The 19,586-nt window shown below is 42.4% G+C and overlaps 1 protein-coding gene across 1 annotated transcript in view; it reads right to left on the bottom strand.

The window, feature by feature from the left end:
• Positions 1 to 3,992: 3,992 nt before the first annotated feature.
• Gpr139 (G protein-coupled receptor 139) overlaps positions 3,993 to 19,586 on the bottom strand; it is a 39,179-nt gene continuing 23,585 nt past the window's right edge. Inside the window, exon 2 of the mRNA XM_004644213.1 lies at positions 3,993 to 5,171. Within this exon, the coding sequence (XP_004644270.1) occupies positions 4,237 to 5,171 (935 nt within the window). The 3' untranslated portion in view covers positions 3,993 to 4,236. The remainder of the gene's footprint in view (positions 5,172 to 19,586) is intronic.

Consider the following 19,586-nt stretch of genomic DNA (forward strand, 5'->3'; position numbering starts at 1 on the left):
GACATTCACACATGACTAATGCCAAGCTCCAAGCTTTTTATTGTTATGCTAAATTCCCAGTTATGATTACAGCCATCATTGTCTCAAAGATATTTGTATACATCTTTGTATTTGTATATCTTTTGTAGGATGTGATAAGAAAAGAATTCATATTTATACCTGATAAATGACCCAGTTAATACTTATAGGAAGCAGAGTTTAGTGTTGTTAGATTCTGAACTGTATCTGACAGGTGGAACCTCTGATTTATTCTAGCTTTGAGCATTCATGTATTAATCATTACAATTATCAATACATTAATCATGTATTGCTCATACTAGCATTATTTAGAGCTATATGTTTTATAAATAAATGAGATGACCATTTAGAAGCTTTAGTCAGCTTTTTGTAACTTGGAGAACATTATAGTAAGTCAAAATAACTCAGATTAACAAATATCACGTGATCTACTTGCATGTAGGAAAGTTGGACCCATGGAAGTGGAGAATAGAGCAACAGTTATCAGGCTGGGGAAAATGGATGCAGTTTTAGGTGGATAAGAATAAGGTTTGAAATGTATTGCATGGTAGGCTGACAATAATCCATACCACTTCATATTTCAAAGTAACTAAGGAAATACATTTTCCTTATCTTACTACAAAAAAATGTCAGGTGTAGAATGTTCATTATTTTGTTTTAATCATTCCACATTTAACACATGTACCAAAACAACATGTTGTGCTCCATACCTATACAGTTAGTATGAATAAAAGTCAGCATTCTGCAATTTTTGAACATATATCCAAGTACCAAACACCAAGTTTGCACCATTTTAGAATTTATTATAATACAAACAAGTCCAAACACAATATACTATCTAATTAAGAAAATATGAACATTTACTATGTTTCTATGGTGACCTTCTATTCCATCCTTTGAGCAGAAATAGCCAACAATAAGTCTTCTATTCACTTCAGGCAAGCGCCTCCTGCTGGAATAGTGGGCACCAACTGTGCAAAGTAATCTTTTCCAATGCAGGTGTTTGCAAAACGGAAGTTCATGCCTTCTCATGGTCTGTCTTTTATTATCTGTCACCTTCCTCTTTCTCTTTCCCCTGGGACCTTTCAAACTCAGAGTTGCTCAGTAACAAGACGTAGGGTGCATGCGTGCGACATCACAGCAGGGTCCAGTCCAAGCACCTGGCAAGGGAGACGCTGGCTAACAGTCTTTGCATCACAGAAGCCCAGGTGAAGGCAGTGACTCGGGTGCTCTCAGTAGCAGCTATTTACGTGACAGGCTTCAACACTCAAGGCTTTTGTTTCCAAACCTGGCCTGAAACAAAAGGCTTCCAAATGTCTTAAAGTGAAAAAGAAAACCCTTTGCATTATTGTCTATGATTATGATCATAAATAACAAATTAAAAATACTTGGATGATTTCAAATAATTTTAAGACATGTGAATCAGCAAAACCCTATGGGCATTCATATGCCTTTTCAACAGAAGATAGCAGCTTACCAGAGTTCTCTTGAGAATGAGAAACTTTAAGATATCATTTAGCAAAAGCGAGTCAGAAGGAGAAAGAGATCATAACACTACTTGGTAGAACCACTACAGTCAGGAAAAGTCATAAATGAATATCTGAGGCAAACACTCCCAATGCACACTCAGTGTTTAAAAAACAATTAATTTTACATCCAAGCAAAATTATGGAATAAAGAGTGTTAAGATTCACAGGCTTATTTTTCTTCTTAATGTATGTCCTCAGAAAGGAATTGCTTAACCTATCTGATAGATATTGCACTCTGAATCATTCATGTATAGCTCATACTAGCATTATTTAGAGCTATATTGTATAAATAAATAAACATATATATATATATATATTCAGTATAGGTAGCCTTTGGTCAATGTTCATTCAGAAGGGGATGAGGTGAAATCATGCCGTACACACAGTTAATGAACACGCATACAAATACACATGCTTGGCAAAAAAAGAGACCAAGAGAAATACAGGAATGCAGGAGATGCAGGGCACTCTGCTTGCCACTTCCTCAATGAGCAAGTCAGACAGGAAGGGTGCATCTCTGGCCCTCCGTTGAACAACTTCGGTGCCATTCTTTTAGTGGGAGCATCTTGTTCTACCAGGGGAGTCCTGATGTCCTCAGACACGTTAGAACCGTACAATGTAGTCCCCAACTCAAACCGAGTGAGTCTTATCTTCAGCCAAAGAACTAGAAACCTGTTCCAGTGCCGGTGACAAACTTAACTAACTATCCCTTTAAAAACCCAAGATAGCTATCTCCAACATGGCTCTTTACTGAAGACTGCACAGATAACTTTGGCTCGGTCAGTAATTTTCTTTTGCAGTAATTTTAGAATCTAACCTTCAACTGCAATCATTTAAAACAAGTAAAGGGTCCGAGGAAATGGCTCAGTAGAATAAGCGCTTGCCTGGCAAGTGCAAGGGCTTGAGTTCAATCCCCGGTTCCACAAAAATAAATAAATAAATAAATAAATAAATAAATAAATAAATAAAATAAAAAGTAAAACAAGTAGGATTTAGGATTATCAGGACATGTAGGGCCAGGAATTATATTGAATAAATACTAGATAAAATTTAGGATTTGTGCTGCCCTGAGATCTTTTTTTTTTTTTTTAAACCCCATTCACTTACTGCAAACTCCCATGAAAAAGGATAAAGACCTTTCTTCCTATCTATGCACAAAATGCAATAAAACTCAAACTTAAGGAAACACATGTCTCAGTTGGACTCTCTGCTTTTTATTTGACCCCCAAAATAACATGCAACCCCAAAATCAGTTTAGAAAATTTCTTCCAGTACAGGATTGAGTTTGAATACTGAGATTCTGGGAGGGAAATTTAAAAAATGCAAAACAGAAGGAACTCCAGCCCAGACATCCCTTGCAAAACACATCACTAGACACGGAGGAATCTCATAGAATCAAATATAGATGTGTACATGTGTGTGCACACATGAGTGGAAAGCCTTAGGGCAGCCCCTCTTAATTGGATCCTCAAACTTTTCCTGTCTTAAAATTTTCCTGTAAGCTAAAGGGGAAAATATTCATATTTTATAATTTTGCAAAAGATCTGGATTAAACTGCTTCACTAAGAAGTGGCACAGTCTTCTGTGTCATGTGTATCACAGAACAGGTGAATAAGTCACTTGTGTCTGTATTTGTGGTCTCGTGGCAATGCCAGCTGGTCTGTGGACAGGAATTGAGAATGCATCCTTTCATACCCAGAGGGCTAATGCTCCTGACCCTTGAATATTACATTCGGTTAGGAAGTCACTTTGAATGAAACAAAGGGCTTCAGCAAGCAAGGAGGCAAGGCTGGTGAGTCTACACATAAAAGGCTTCTTGAGGAAGCTCTGTGGTGTCACAATATAAGAAGCGATTTTGAATACGGGTATTGTATACAAGTGACATAGAGATGGGTTGAAACAATGGCAAGAGTGGGCTTGATTTTTTTTTTTTTTATTCTGGGCTCAAGAATTCCTCCCTTTTTCCCATGCACTAGGCAGGGTCTTTATTTTGGAGGAGATGGGTAAAATCTACACATTATGGCAAATAGAAAACCACACTTTAAACCTAAAGGTCATAGTTATATTGGTATGGAGTCTCCCCACAGAAGCTCTGGCCAAAGTTTGGGTGAGATTCAATTCTCTCCCTTTCCCCATCATGTCATTCTGCATCCAGGGGTGCCAGGGCCACTTCAAGGTCACAACTCCTTCTAGGACAAAGGGCACCTTGGAAAAATCCCTGATCAGTCAGTGTTGTTAGGTGCTAGAAATGGCACAGGGAAGCAGTAGATTACATGAGCTCTTGGAAGAAGAGTGTGGCTTCAGCTATGTGCTACTGTGACTTGTTGTGTCCCATACATGAGCAGTTCCAAGTCACTGTGAATGGGTCTGTGCTAAGTCAGACTATTCCTCTACTGTGTGCTCTTACTGGTCACAGTATGATGATACTTAATGACCCTCAACAGCATCTTCCAACTGGTAGGAACTTTTGTTGTCAGCATGATTTTGTGAAAACGAATACATAAATAAAATGATTCATGCTTTCCTTTCTTCTCTTCCATTTTTGTCAGCTACCATCTGAGAGTTGCTCAATCTGTGGAGATAGGAAATGAGGTGAGCACTCTTAAGAAGAGCTGTTCAGCCACAGGACGGGATGCCCTCCCATCTGGAAATGAATACCACAGAGGCACTAGGTGCCCAACCCATGGGGTCAAGGGGATACCTTTATAGGTTTCCCATTTTTGTCATACTGATACACCAGCATCTTGATACAGTGTGAGTTTGCTGGTGAGATCCAGGGGCTACTTGTTATGGAAAAGTTGTGATTGGTGTAGAACTGTACAGGCTGCTTCTGGCACTTGAAGAAGGCCTTGAGTGTGGCAGCTGCCATGGTGCGGAACCGCTTACTGATGAAACAGTAGAGGAAGAAGTTGATGGCCGTGTTCAGAAGGGCCAGCATGTTGGCAATGTCAGACATAATGTGCAGCAGCCAGCGGTTCTGGATAGGCGCCCCATAGAGGTGATAGAGGATCATGATGATGCGGGGTGCCCAAAGGGTGGCAAAGATAGAGGTGATGGTGAACAAGATGGCAGTGGTTTTGCCTGTGGAGTAGCCCCGGAGACGGAAATTGCTCTTCCTCCTAAGCTTGTACACAATGATGGAGTTCAATATGAAGAAGATAGAACAGGGCACCAGGTACACTGTGAAGCAGTGGACCCAGACCAGGACGTGATGCAAAGAGGTGCTGATGTAGTCTTCAGTCCAGATGTTGGGCCACCAGTAGTAGGGGATGCTGGTCAGAAAGCAGGTGATGTAAACACTGATAATGACCTTCCTGGTGCGGGCTGGGTAGGAGACTGTGTGGTATTTGAGAGGGTGGCAGACAGCAATATACCTGTCAATGGTTAAGGGGACCGTGATCCAAATGGAGGTGTGGATGGACGAGAACTCCAGCACCTCTATGATCTTGTCAGGAACTGGAGGCATCTGCATGTTCAGGATGAAATCTTCCAGGAGGAAGTCCACAAACACAATGAAAAATAGGACCAAGATGTCAGCAGCAGCGAGTGCCAAGAGATAGTTGTAGGAGGACTTCTGTCTTCTAGCCACCAGCTGAGAGAGGATGATCACTGTCAAGATATTTGCTGTGGAAAAGAAGAGAACTGGGTTAAACTTAGAAGCAAAGAAGACTTTGTTGTTCATGTCAAGAAGGGTGCGTTTAGCTTGTGTTTATCAGGACGCTCTCATGTAGGTCGAAGGATGGAATCTTTGTTTCTGAGGGACATCTGTGCATTAAAGATCACACCTCACAATTGTAAAATGGTTTATTTGTTCCCACACAACTTGAGAAACAAAGCCGAGCTCCAAGAACTCAAGGGACTTGCTTAGTGTCTCACAGTTCAAAGTCATGGTGACAGAAACCAAACCTAGATTCTGGATCCCAGATGCCCTCCTCTGCCCTTGGCCTAGCTATGTGACAAATATGAGGCTGAGAGGCTTTGTCCTGCTGCATGGGTTCAGAGAGGAGTGTGGGCTACATAACGTCAAGAGTCTGTTTAGAACTTAGATCTTTAAGGCCTTTCCTTTTTAAGTGGGTTTAGAATTGAAGAGGTGATCATGACTTTTAGATTAATTTAAAAATGAATTAAATTGATGTTTGGACTAGGTAATCTGCAGGCATGGTGCAAAATTAGAAATAAGAGCAGAAAAATGTAAATTTCTCTTCCACTCTTGTTTTCTAAGCACCTGACTTTCAAGAGAACCCTGGTGCACCTATCATTCAGATTCAACAAATTTGAATGTTTTGCTAGATTTGCTTCAGCTTGTTCAAACTTTATTTATTTATTTATTTATTTATTTATTTATTTATTTGGTACAGAATCTCACTATGCAGCTTGGACTTGTAGTGATCCTCCTGTCTCAGCCTTTGATTACAGGCATGCATCACCATGCCTGGTTTTGGTGGCCAGCATAGTGTACCTGGGGTTCCAGGGCCAGCATGGCTTGTGGTACCAGGGATCAAACCAGGGTCCTTGTGCTTGCCAAGCAGGTGCCTGATCACTGAGCTATCTCTCCAGCTGTTTCAGCTATTTTAAACAGGGAATGACATTATAGATACAGTTGAGTCCTCCCCACCATTCCATTCTTTTTTCTCTGTGTTTCCCTCAGGGCTATCACAGCCAATAAATAACCTGTGTGTATATATGTCTTTATGTCATGTGTGTACATAGACAGTTTTTTTCCACAAACAGTAGTGATGCATTCATTTTCTCTGGCCAAATTTGTGTTGAAAATGTATTCATGCAGTTCCTGATCAGTTTTAAATCAAGTGTCTCCCCTGATAAGACCCATTCAGAAAGTCACTTAGGGTTCATCCCAAATTGGAAGGCCAGTGGATATTATCTGGAAGTTATTTTACGTGTTGATTCTCAGTCATTCTCACAAGCAACCTGAACCTTCGACATTGTTAATCTTGCGTTCAAATGGGGCTCTCAGAGAGCACAGGTCCTTCATCTGAGGCCCAGTGTCAAACTAGAATTGCAACTCTCTCTCCCTGCCCCCTCCCCTTCCTGGTACCTTTCTCAGTAGTGCCTTAAATATTGCACGGTTGTTCACATACACAAATGTCTGTCATAAACACACCCACACTCCTGATGTATTCATCACTCAGAGTAAGCAAATTTGAGCATTTTGCTAGATTTGCTTCAGCTCTTTTTAACAAGAAATGCCACTCTCTGTACAGGTGAAGCCCCCAAAACAGTACCATTCACATTCTTTTTGCTTTTTCCTTTTTCTCTGTCAATAGAGGTGACTGCAGGCTGCAGGCTGTGGGTTGTCTGGGGCCACTTTTGTGTACTCTTACTGTCCTTAACATGCCCACTGTTCCAAATACTGCTGTTGTCATTCTACATCACTTCTTTGAGACCTAGCATTTAATTTGATATATGGATCTAGTAGCTTATTCACTTTAATGACTATATAATACTCTGAACTACATGAATTTCAATTATATATGAATTATATATAAATTATATATAATTTATTACATAAACTGCATACATAGGATATATTTAAATTAGTTCCAAGATTTTGTTATTTTCAACTGCTATAGTTAATAACCACAAAATGATTCTCCAGGAGAAATTTTTATGAGCAAGAGTTCTCTGGGGCAGTGTATACAAAGAAGTATATTTGTTATGTCTTATGGTTCATGCATTTTCACCTTTCTTAGCTATTGAGAATTAACTGTAAAGTGGTTCTAGTCATTTACAGTCCTAACAGTAGAATATGATGTATGACAGAAAAATATAGTATCTGTATTTTTTTTTCCAGTTCCAGTGATCAAACTCAGGACCTTGCACTTGCCAGGCAGGCACTTATGCTGCTGAGCTATCTCTCCAGCCCCTAGTATCTATATTTTAGATACAGCACCATTAATTTCCCAGTGTGTCTCTCACTTTAGACACACTCATCTCATTATTCTTTCCGCTTTCTGAAGCAGTTCTGGAAGTCCTCTTTCATGAATGTCTCTAGTTGCACCATTGTAGCTACCTTGATGTCTTGAATCAACTAGAAACATCTGCCTTTCCTGATCATTTTGACTTTGGGGAAGAGCCAGAAGTCACATGGTGCCAGATCTGGTGAATAAAGTGGATATGGACACATTGTGGTGCTTTTATTATTACTCTGCCTTTCTGTGTGATGCACATGGTAGTGACATTCACCATGTGCTTGGTGACACCTTACAAAGATACTCATGAAAAAAGAGCACCAGAACTCCTTCAGAAAATAGCAAAAATGATGGAATAGATGTGTTTTAAGTGAGAGAGAGTATTTTGAGGGGTTTTAATGACACTGTGCCTCATACTGTAATGACTTTGTTTTGTACCGGGGATTGAACTCAAAACCTTGTGCTTGCCAGGCAGGCACTTAAGCCACTGAGCTATCTCCCCAGTCCTGTAATAACATTTTAAAAATTTAAACCTCCACTATATATTTCAGTCACCTTGGGCATTTGTAAACTTGACACTTAAGGTTTTACTTGTGCATCAGCAATGCTTTTGGTTGCTTACTTGAATCTGTAACCTGGGAAGAGATAGTGAACCAAACAAACAGTGTCAATCCTGCCTTCTTAGAACTTATTGTGTCCTAGGGAAGCAGCACTCTGACAGAAGAACTAAAGTTGGAAAGGCACAAACTTATACCGTAATAATGTTAGGGAGGGATTTAGGCTCTGGTTGAGGTTGAGGACAAATAAACAGGCAAAGGTGTGAGCCGGAGTGTTTCCAGCAAAGGAAATAACAGCATGTGCAAAGACCCCGAGATGAACAATGTGGAAGTACTGGGTTTATTAAGGCAAGGCACACTTATATTGATTTCTGCTTGCTCTGTAAGCACTTTTGCATTTAATGGTTCTTTTTTATTAAACAGCTGTGCTATGTTCTGTTAAAAAGCATTCCAAAATGTTTTATTCATCCAGAAATGCTTTAAGAAAGTATTTAACTTCTAACTTTTGTGGGCGAAGATCTGTGCATGGGCTGAAGGTGGATACACATTGGTGTGGCAGACATCTGACATCTCCACTGAAGGAAGGCAGGGATGACATGTGAGTGGCTAAGTATGAAGAGGTGAACAGCCTACACAATGAGAGCAGAGTTTCTAATCTGAGTTGATAGAGTGAAGGGGAAGCCTTCAGGGGAGGGACTGGGCTGAGGTGAGACAAAAATTGAGATAATTTTTGCAGATGTTTAGAATGGGCTGGCACATAGTACTCCGAGAGTGTCATTCATCCAGAATGAGAATGAGAATCCATTCATTCAGCAAATATTAGCTGGGCACTGTCTATCCCCGACGTGGCACAAAGCAGCATTGGAGATGCTGGGAGTACCAAAATGGACAGGTTTCCTTTGGCCATGGGCATTTTGGAGGACAAAATGACTACACACAGAAATGCAAAGAGAATTTCAGATAATCGCATCATGAAGAATCAAGTCCAGGAGGACACAGTTTGATGGGGAAGGACTATCTTTAGAGTGGACATCAGCAGCTAAGTTAAATCCTGGATAAGGAGAAGGGATCTGCCATGATGGAGAGGACCCTATGCAGTGGAAAGGGCAAGTGCAGAGGTCTTGGGGGAGGAATGAGCTTACCATGTTCACAGGTTGAACAGGAATGGGAACACTCCCAATTTTACAGGTGAAAAAGTTGTATATATTTACCTAATTGGCCTCAAATCACAAACTAGACAAGTGGGGAAGCCAGAGGGTGATTCCAGCTCTTGTGATTGTATAACTCTTCTTCTTTTTTTTTTTTTGGTCATAAGAAAGAGTTCTCAGCTACAGAAAAGTGATTCCCATTCTTTAGACTTAAAATGTGCCACCCCTGATCAGACCTTCTTTATTTTTTCTTCCAGTGAAGCAAAGTCAACACTCCCTCTCATGTGCCTGCCCCTAAGCTTATCAAGAGACAGAAATGGCTAAATTTGGAGGTCTCCCCAGAAAAGTGCTATGTGTTCTGTGGAGAGTGATTGCTGCTCTGTCTTTCCCCCTCCTATGAACCCTGTTTCAAACACGGTGCTAAAAATTCTCCATATCGCAACTCTCCAAAAATATTCTAGGCCCACCTAATTAATGCTTTCAGTCAGACAAGTCATCAACCCCAAATGAAATTGCCAAGTATTCATATTTGACATTTCCTGAAGTTTCTAGTAATTGCCTCTCTTGAGAAACTAACCCCCAGAAGCCAAGAGTTTCCTTTGTGCAGGGAGAGCCCCAAGGCAAAATCGAGATCACTTAGGGCATCCTGGGGTGGCAGAGAGAGAGCTCTAGGCTGGAGAGAGCCAGAGGGGAATGGGTGACCCTGGGTGTTGATTCTTCAGAAAAGAAATGAGAAGACTGAGACTTTAACTCTTAAGATTTGACATTTGCTATAACTCCTCACATCAAAAAAAAAAAAAATAAATAAATAAATAAATCTTTTTTTTTTTCCACACTGACACTTTTTTCCCCAAAGAGAAAGAGCAGTGTTGACAGGGTCTGTGTGTATTTATAAAGGGAGAACAAGCTAAGAAACCCAAACCATTGCTGCCCGAAATTGCATTTCACAGCTTTTCTCTCCAGCACACCAGCCCAGGGACTCTGCTCGAAGAAATCCAGCCAATCCCCCCCAAGCCAGCCCCAGTGAGCCTCGCATCAGAATGTCAATGCTTCTAAACAGCAAATCCTTTCTGTCAATGGTGCTGAGACAGGTTTAAGCTGCCGGGTAATAGAAAGCCCATGTTTTGTGATTGCAAAGCTTCTTGGTTATGTTCTTGGGGAATTCATTTCCTGTATTTTGCAGCTTGCTGTGCTCCAACCTGAGAGGATTTGGGGAGTGGCTGAAGAATCACAGGCTGGGTTGTCAGACCACACCATGGATGGTCTGCTCCAGAGAGGCAGCTAAGGCCTGTAGGACTATGCTGTGCATGTCAGAGGACTGAGGGGGCCCTTTAAAGTTTCTTAGAGGAAGCAACCAGACTGTGAGGCAGAGAACAGATTGGGGATTGTGATTTTTTGTGTTAGTTCTGTTTCTTCTCTTTGAAAATTACTATTTTATTATGAAAGTAACATGGACTTGAAAAAAATTATTTCAGTGTGTAATAATAGAATTAGGTTGCCTTTAGGGAGTGTACAGTATGCCCAAGACACTTCAGACGATCTTACACACTATCTCACCTAAGGTTGGTACCACTAATTCAGAGAGGCTCACTCACTTGTTGGAGGTTACACAGTCAGCGCATTGTGAGATAGAATATAAAACCACTTTCTGCCTCTTGAAATTATACATTTATTAACCACATTGGAAATTAGAAGGAGAAAGTCTGCCGATACCTCATTCTCCAGAGATAATGGGGCAGCAAGCCTTATACATGGTCCCCAGTCATGCATACCTCCTGGAATCCATGACTTTTCCTTATATACATAGCTGTTATGCTTTCTGTTGGAGCTGGTGCTGTGACTTTTCAGCAACAGACTATGGCAAGCAGGATGCTGCCTGACCCCTGAAGTCATGAGTGGGCCTTTGAAACACTTGCTCTTGGGACACTTCGTGAAAGGCACTCACCCACTGGGAGAGAGCATGTGTAGGTACCCTAGTTTTTGGTTTCGGTTAAGCTGGTAGCCAACATGTGGCTTTGACTAGCAGTTGTGGGAAGGAGCTGTGGTCTTGGCCCCCCACTCCATGGAACCCTGGTGACGGCCATCCCAGCTGCTCCCTGGGAACAGCTTCAGCAGGCCAAATCACCACTCAGCCAGTGGAGCCCACTCGGCTCCAGACCTGTGATGCACAATCAGGAATTGTTGCTTTAGTCTCTGAGTTTTGGGTGGCTTGTCATGCTGCAGTAGATAATCAGAACAGACATATTTGAACCATTTGATGTTTTTCTCTCCAGGATGCTTGACTGCCTAAATAACTGCATGATTAGTAATAGTGATCATCACCACAGATGGGATTAGACAGGATCGTATTGTGGAAACCTTAACTTTTTCACTTAGAGATAGATCATAGGTTTGTCCAGCAACAGATGAAGAAAACGTAATACTTATACATGATGAGTTACTCTTCTGCCATAGAGAAATATAAAATTGACTCATTGGGAGGAAAATGGACAGGCTTTGAGACTAAAGTGTTAAGTGAAATAAATCAGACACAAGTTTAAATATCACGTTTTCTTCTTTATGAAAAATGCAAAATATAAAAATCAAAATGCAAGATAGATACAGGAGATAGAGAGAGATCTTTTTCAAAAGGGAAGGGGACAAAGGGGAAAGGAGAGGGGCGAGAGTAGAGTGGAAGGAGATTTAAAAGAATTAAAGTGTCGTGTACATGATCCGACTCCCCACAAAGAATGTAATCACTGCACATTGCAAATATGTACTAAGAAGAGATAAAGATAAAACCCACAAAAATTTAGGAAATATTCTATCACTAGATACATTATTATTATTATTACTATTACTATTGGTAGTGGTGGTGGTGGTAGTACTAGTCATATTACTATTGAAGGGGTCACTCTAGAGCTTCATTAAGCTTTTTTTTTTTTATGTGTTTGGTTGCTGCGGGGTTTCACTACACAGCTTGGGCTCATCGTGATCCTCCTGTTTCCGCCTCCTCAGCATGTGCCCTATGTGGGGACTCTGGCCAGCATAGCCTGCCCTGGGGGCAGGACAGGGCAGGGCATGTGGTGCCCGGATGGAACCTCGGTCCCTGTGCTTGCCTAAGCTTGCCTAAACAGGTGCTTTAGTTGGCTGAGCTATCTTGCCAGCCCCTCATTAAGCATTTTTGTGCATTTCTATAGGATAAATTATTCCAAAGGAGAAATGCTGCTTTAAAGGGTGACATACTTTTTTTCCCTTCTAGGGTAGATTCTTTCCCCCTCTTTCTGATCCACTCTTTTCCCCTCCTTCCTCTTTCCTCCTAAAAACAGCTAAGACACTTTATCAGAAGGAAAAGAGCTAAGCTGGAGCTATAAAAAGCTTCAGGTTAGACACCTAGAAGAACTTTTCAATTGCAGTGGCAATTACGTGACAAGAGCAGACAGCGATGCTTCAGTTGTTCTGTCTGCACAGCTCTTAAGAACTGGAGAGGGCATTGTTTATCTGGGCTAATTAAATTCCTGGTGTAACCTTTTGCAAATCCTGTTTCTCTGCATCCTAAATTACATTCTTGTGAATTTCCAAAAAGAAAGCCATTCACCTCCTTCTGCCACCATCTCTTGCAACTTAACTAAATCCCTTCTCTGTTTCCCTATGTTTTGTGTTGGAAAAGCCAGTCCTCATATCATACAGACCCCTGGGGCTGAAAGGGATTCCAGGGGGGTAGGTATTTTACCTGCTCCTGGGAATCCCCAAGGGTGGATTTTTCGCCTCTTACTTCAGAAGTCTGCGAGCTCCTTATTTAGATAAAAGGAGTGGAGAGACAGAACTATATGATGGGACATTGGCACTTGGGGGTTGTCAGCTTTCTTATGGGCACTTGTTTGTTCTGGGTCTTGCACAGATGAAGGAGAAATAAACTGATGAAGCTAGCTGGACATGGTGTTGTATCCCTATAGTCCCAGCATGTTGGGAGGCTGAAACAGGAGGACTGCTAATTGAGCCTAGCCTGAGCAACTTAGAGAAACTTTTTTTTCAAGAAAGAATTTAAAGAGCTGGGTATGTAATTCAGTTGCAAAACCCTGGATTCAATCCCCAGCACCCCTCCACCCAAAGATACTTGGTGTTTGTCTTTCGACCTCTGGGGAGAGCTTCAAGGAGCTCTGTGTTTAGTGGGCCCCTAGGACAGGAGCAGGGGAAGAGTCTGAGGGCAGCTGACCTGTCCTACATCTCCAAGCCCAGAGCTGCCTGCCGGCCAGTGGCTACTCTTGTTGCCTATGGTCCTACTTGCTCCAAGGCAGAAATTTTGGAAGGTGGAGCTTTCCTTTCAAGGTTGGTTGTTAAGGACACAAAGTGGCCCATTGTGGTGAAGGTTAGGCAGAAGGCCCTCCCCCACTAGGACAACCCCTGAGGGAAAGCGTACAGGTTCCTGAAGGCTCAGAGGGGCTGTCTTGTCTTTCTACTCCTTGTAGACTAAATCTTACCCTCTACTCTAAATCTGGGTCTGTAGGCACCTATCCTAATTGATTGAGAAGAAATGCTGTGGGGGCAAACAGCCTGAATTTAAATGCCAAGAACAGCATTCTCTTACTGGCTAGTAAGCCACATAATCTCTTAGCCTTAGATTCCACATCAGTGCAGTGGGCATAACAATAATAGAACCCTCTTAGGTTGTTCTGAGGTTATATAGAATAATACGTGTATGACACTTAGTGGAGTCTCTGGCACATAGAAAATACTCAAAGATTAGCTGTTATTTTTTTGAAGCACTCAACCAGTGTGGTTCATCAGATATCTCCTAGAGGCCAGATCTTATGATAATTGCAGAGAGAGTTCAAGCTCATAAGAAATCTCAGAGAAGATTCTGGTTTTCCTCCATAGCCCATTCCAAGTGCTGACAACTCTCTCAACCAATCTGGAAATTCTTGCCTGCTTCTAACCTCAGCCCTCTAATTGCAGCTGTCTGCCCATCTTTTCCCACTCTGCTTGTCTGGTTGGTGGACAACATGGATCACATCTATGATCAACTGTCTACAACCTTAGGAACCATTACTTGATAATGTATAATGACTCAGTCATCTCTTACATACTAGAAAGTAACCTTTTTTGGGTTGCTATTATTTTACTTTCAGTTCCTGTTTTGTAGTTACTCTTTCTTATAGCTCCACAATCATACTTTTCTCTATTGTGTTCCTCAAAAGCACCATATAAATCAAATCCAGTCATTTTACTGGATTCTTTTCAAAGCTAGTGCTTTCCCTTTCTTTGTTTCTGACCTTTAGAATCTCATATAAAAATGTATTATCTTTGATCCATTGGTAGTAGCTGTCTAGGTGCTATGTTGGAAAGCATATTTTCAGCATGCCTGGGCTTAGGGGAGCTGGGATGGATTGGTGATGTCTGCCAAGGTAGGACAAATGCCATAGATTCGTCCTGCAGAACTTGAGTTCTAGATCCAGGTTGCAGCTTCCTTGCCTATTCCCCAGGAAGTGATAAGGAAGTGGTTCCCAGGGTAGATAGTTGAGACCCAGCAAGCCTCCCTGTCATTAATAGATAGGCAGCAAGAGCTAAGATGGCTGCCACACTACAGCAGCCTGATTCAGGGCAGTGGAGAAAGTGAGTCAGTGTCCATGCTGCAAGGCCAGACTCAGCTTTGCCAACCCATTGACCTTTCTGACACCAGAACTGGCTCTGGCTTTTTCACCAGGGGCAACTTCCTTGAGTAATCATGATAACTCTAGGCCTTGATCAACAAACCACCTCCAAGCCATCCCACAGATACTACAGCTTCCAAAGTGTGCTTCTCAGTGTCAAGTTCATGTTTCTTAGGACCACCCTCTAATAAGCACCCACTGTGTCCTGGTGGGTTTGTATGGAGGAGATGATCTTATGAGATCTGCTGCTGAAAGTTATGGATACAGTTGAAGTGGTAATAGAAGAACGCTATTTTTCCATAAATGCCTGCTTATAAGAAAATTCCAGAGTACTCAGAAAGTCACTTGATCTAAAAGAAACTGTAAAGGGATGACCTTGCAGATATAATCATGTGTCCATGTATACTTTTAGGTAACCATTTTTTTTTTCTTTTTTTAAAAAAATGTGTTTGGTACAGGGTTTCACTACACAGTTCAGACTTGTAGTGATACTCCTGTTTTAAGCTCCCCACTTCTGGGATTACGGACATGTGCCACCACACCAGGTCTCAGTGGCTGGCTCAGTGTGCCCAGGGGGCAGGGCCAGCACATCATGTGGTGCCTGGGATTGAACCTCTAGGTATCCATTTTCAAGGGAGGAGACTGATATTCAGCAAGAGTAATCCCCCTGCCCATGACAGTACAGCTGATAAATCTAAGCGGCATCTTGCAAGAGCTCAGTGGTGCCAGCTGGGTCAAGTTCTGCACCAAGGGGTAGATGCTTCTGTGCTTTCTCTGCTCTGGAAGTTTATCACAAAGATAGATAGGCCAAGACTCTGTAGGAACAACTCTTAGTGTGCAGGTGGTTCTCAGAGTGGTCAGAATACTTAAAATGAGAGACAAATATTTTGGAGTTGGGAGATTTTGGGTTAGCCTTCCTGACCTGGTTTTTTCTAACTGGTATTCTTGGTGAAGTTGTATTAATAAAACAAGATTCAGATTTCTCATGAGCAAAATGGCGGTAAAGATGGTACTTAGCTCAAAGGCTTGCCATGAAGTTTACAGAGATGCGTGTACTTAAAGCCTTAGAAGAGCTGGCCCAAGGGAGCGCTCAGTGTGCATCATGCTGCTACAGAGTAATGTGTTGGTTGGCCTTTCAGAGGTGAGAAACTGAACAGACAGGGACCCCATATGGAGGAAGAAGCATTAGCCATGCCAGACAGGGCCTTCTCCTAGTCTGCTTCTTGAGAGCAGGATAATAGTTTTAGAAAAGACCTGTGACTCATGTATGAGAATCAATGAAAACATCCTTAGATTCCCTCTGTGTTGGATTGACTTTGATGCAGGCCTTTGTACACCCTTGGATAAGCCACTTCCCTTCTGCTAACTTTGGTTTCCAGATTGGTAAAATAAGTTACTTAGGGCTAAATACCACAATAGCACCATAGTTCTTACTTGAGGAAGGTGAAGTTGGGGTTTAACAGACAGACAAGGCAAGGGTAGTCTTTGCAAGGAGTATGACAGCCAGGGCCAAGATCGAGAGGCATGAAAGGGAAAGGCCTAGGATTCTCTCAGCGTAGCTGACAATCATCAATGCTTGCTATGTGTCGAGCTCTGATATCCCTTCTTCATGATTCATGCCCATAACATGGTTTATTATCTAATAGTATAATATTCAGTGCAAGTGGGACATGATGGCACAACCATAATCCCAACACTTAAGGGGTGGAGACAGGAAGATCACAAGTTGGAGCCGAAGTTTAGAGATTTACTGAGATGTTGTCTCAAAATAAAAAGGAAAGGGCTGAGGATGTAACCCAGTCTGAAGGCCTTGGGTTGTATCTCCAATACTGCAAAATAAAAACAAAATGGTTTGAATTGCTATTTTCCAGCTTTATATGCTATGTGTTCAATAGAAGCCTGAGTTTTGATCTTTTCTTGAGTTGGCAGCGTGCATTATGATCCTCTTTTACAGTGCCAGCTGTTCCTGGGGAACCCACAATCGCAAGGGAGGTTATGCACTGGGTGAAATATACTAATGTATTTCCCACTTATGATATTTTTAACTTAAATGGGTTTCTCTGGACATTACCTCATCATCAATCGAGTATCATGTATGTGGACTATCTAGCCCTTAACCCTTACTAATGCAGTAGAAACAATTTTCAACTCGATACAGATGTGAAAGACTGAGGCTTAGAAAAGTTCCTAGCTTGACTGAGATTGTACCCTGTAGCATCAAACGTCTCTTCTGACACCTGACATACAAGAGCTGAGCAAAGCCAGTACATTTAATTACAATGATCTCCTTTATTGAGCACTTACTGTGCTAGAGATTTATTTTGTTAATGGTGATCATCACATGACATCTTGAGGCAGATACGCCCCCATTTTAAAAATGGGAATGCTGAGGCTCAGAGGACTTGAATGACTTTCCGAGGTCATCAGCATGTGTGTGGGAGAGCCAGGACTCAAAAATTTTATGTGACTCCTGATCCCGTTGGCTGCATCTGCTTCTTCAGTTTTTGGTTTTTTTTTTTTGTTTTTTTTTTTTTGTATTTTAGGGAAGAGTCTACAGGGTGTTCAGGGGCTCACTATTAGATCAGACTCTAGTGATTTGCCTGTTTCCAGCCTTCCAAGTCTCAATTGCTGTCTCAGCGAGCCCTGGGGATGGGGCCAGCACGACAGGCCTGGGGATCGAGTCTCAGGCCCCTGTACCTGCTTGCAGGCTCTTCAATCTGCTGAGCTATTTGGGCAGCCCCTGCTTCTTCAGATACTTTTATGAGTAACTCAGGAGAATAGAAATGGTCCAGGATGTCCCTTCTTCCCCTTCTAAAAACACATTGGCTGGCTCATGTATGGCATGAGGAAAGTTGGGAGAATTCCTTTTAGAGAAGGCTTTGGTCTTTGAAAACCTCTGAAAATCGGAGCTGGGAATGAAGAAACAGAAGAGGTTCTAACCACTCTCCTGAAGCCCACGGCTTATGACTGAGACCCTTTCCTTCATCCCTTGCAGTATCAGATGGTGTGCCCTGCTGCGTAATTGCCATTGCATTCATCCTGTGGGCTTGCTTTCTGTCCAGCTGCCCATCCACTGACCTCCCGCTGGTGACTGCCCAGGGCAGAGAATGCTCATTTGCTCTTGGTGTTTGTGAACACTGGGTGATGGTCACCTGGTGCAGGGGACCAACAGGAAGTCAGAGGCTTCCGGGCTCTTCATCTGGAGTTCACTGGGGCGTCAGAGGCTAATTGTGGCTCTGCTTGGGTTGTCGCTGTTTGATTAAACATCTTGCACTAAGCACCATCTATCCAATGGCCGCCAGGGTTTGGTATTTTTAGCTGCGGGCAAATAGCTTATCAATTGTGCATACAAAATGCAGCCAACAGAAAGCCATCATTTTCTGTGACCCTGCGTTGTTCTTCCATGCAGGCAAGGACAAAGGAAGAATTAAAAGAGGTTGGCATTCACTCATCTGTTCAATAAATGTTTCCTGAGCCACTGACCACACAACAGGCACCATACCAGCAACAGGGATGCAGTGATGTGCAAACATAAAGTGCTTCCTGTCCACATGAATCATCCATTCTACTCTGACCCAGTAGAATTCTGCACTACCACCTACAGAGGAGCTCTGTGGCCCAAGGCAAGTCACACTTGATCTGGGCTTGCTTCTTCCTTTTGGAGTAGCAGGTGCTGACTGGGTATGGTGCATTCACATTCCTGATGCTGCTGAGAAAGGGTGGCAGCCCCTGCCTCCAAGAGAGGGGCAGAAAGGGAGAGGCACCACGTGGCCATGCAGCAAGAGTGTCCCAGGGAATGCAGGTGTGCCCTTGGGCCTGTGGTAGCTGGAAGGCTTTAGGGAGTCAGAAAGGAAGAGGCTATAAGAGCTTGTGGTAGACTCAGAGGTCCAGCCATGGCATGAGCAAAGGGCAAGAAGCAGGAACCTAAGAAAGAAATTACAGCGATAATCCTTTGCCCATGACTCAGGCTGCTTTCCTAGCTTTAGGCACACTGATCTGTAAGGCTACTTCGAAGGAGGCTAACCGATAAACTGCGGCCATCAGTGCTTGACTTGGTATCCTCATTAGATTTCTAGTATTAGGTCTGCAACCATGTGTAAAACGTCAAAGAAGAAAAAACAGAAACATGTGACACCAGGAAAAAAGTCAAAACAGAACAAGTGTACCAAGGTTCCAGGGTGCATTGTTAGGATCTGCACACCCAGGATTCTGCTGGTGCAGATGCTATGGGAGCCGACCACCATGGTCGCAACCCCATGTTGATCGCCCAGAAGCCAACTCCAGGGCTCCCAGCATCGCCCCAGAAAACCAGTGGCAAAACCCAGATGCTAGAGCTGGATTGCTGGTGGTTGAAACTGCCAGTGCTGCTCTGTAGCTGTGTGACATTGGACAACTTGTGTAACCTCCGTGTGCATTGCTTTGGTTATCTGAGGAAAGGGTGATGATGTGGCACCTGTCACAGGCTTTTGTGATGATTAAGTGAATTACTTCAAGGAAAGTGCCTGGTATGCTTGCAATATATATTTACCATCATTCCTACCAGGCAGGTAAAAGGCATGAAGAACAATATCTCCATTTTCCTAATAATTATTTATGCATCATCTGCTTCTTGTACATTTCTGGGATTCAGTATATGTTCAATAGTTGTTGAATGAATGAATGAATGAATAAGAATATAGAATTAACATAGCATTGTAGATATGCACAAGGGCTGATTAACATTTTTCAATTGACCAGAAGGTGATCAAGGGGATACTGGAGAAAACAAATTGGG

Source organism: Octodon degus, unplaced genomic scaffold (genome assembly GCF_000260255.1).
Source record: "Octodon degus isolate 3935 unplaced genomic scaffold, OctDeg1.0 scaffold00195, whole genome shotgun sequence".
NCBI classification, from domain to species: Eukaryota; Metazoa; Chordata; class Mammalia; order Rodentia; family Octodontidae; genus Octodon; species Octodon degus.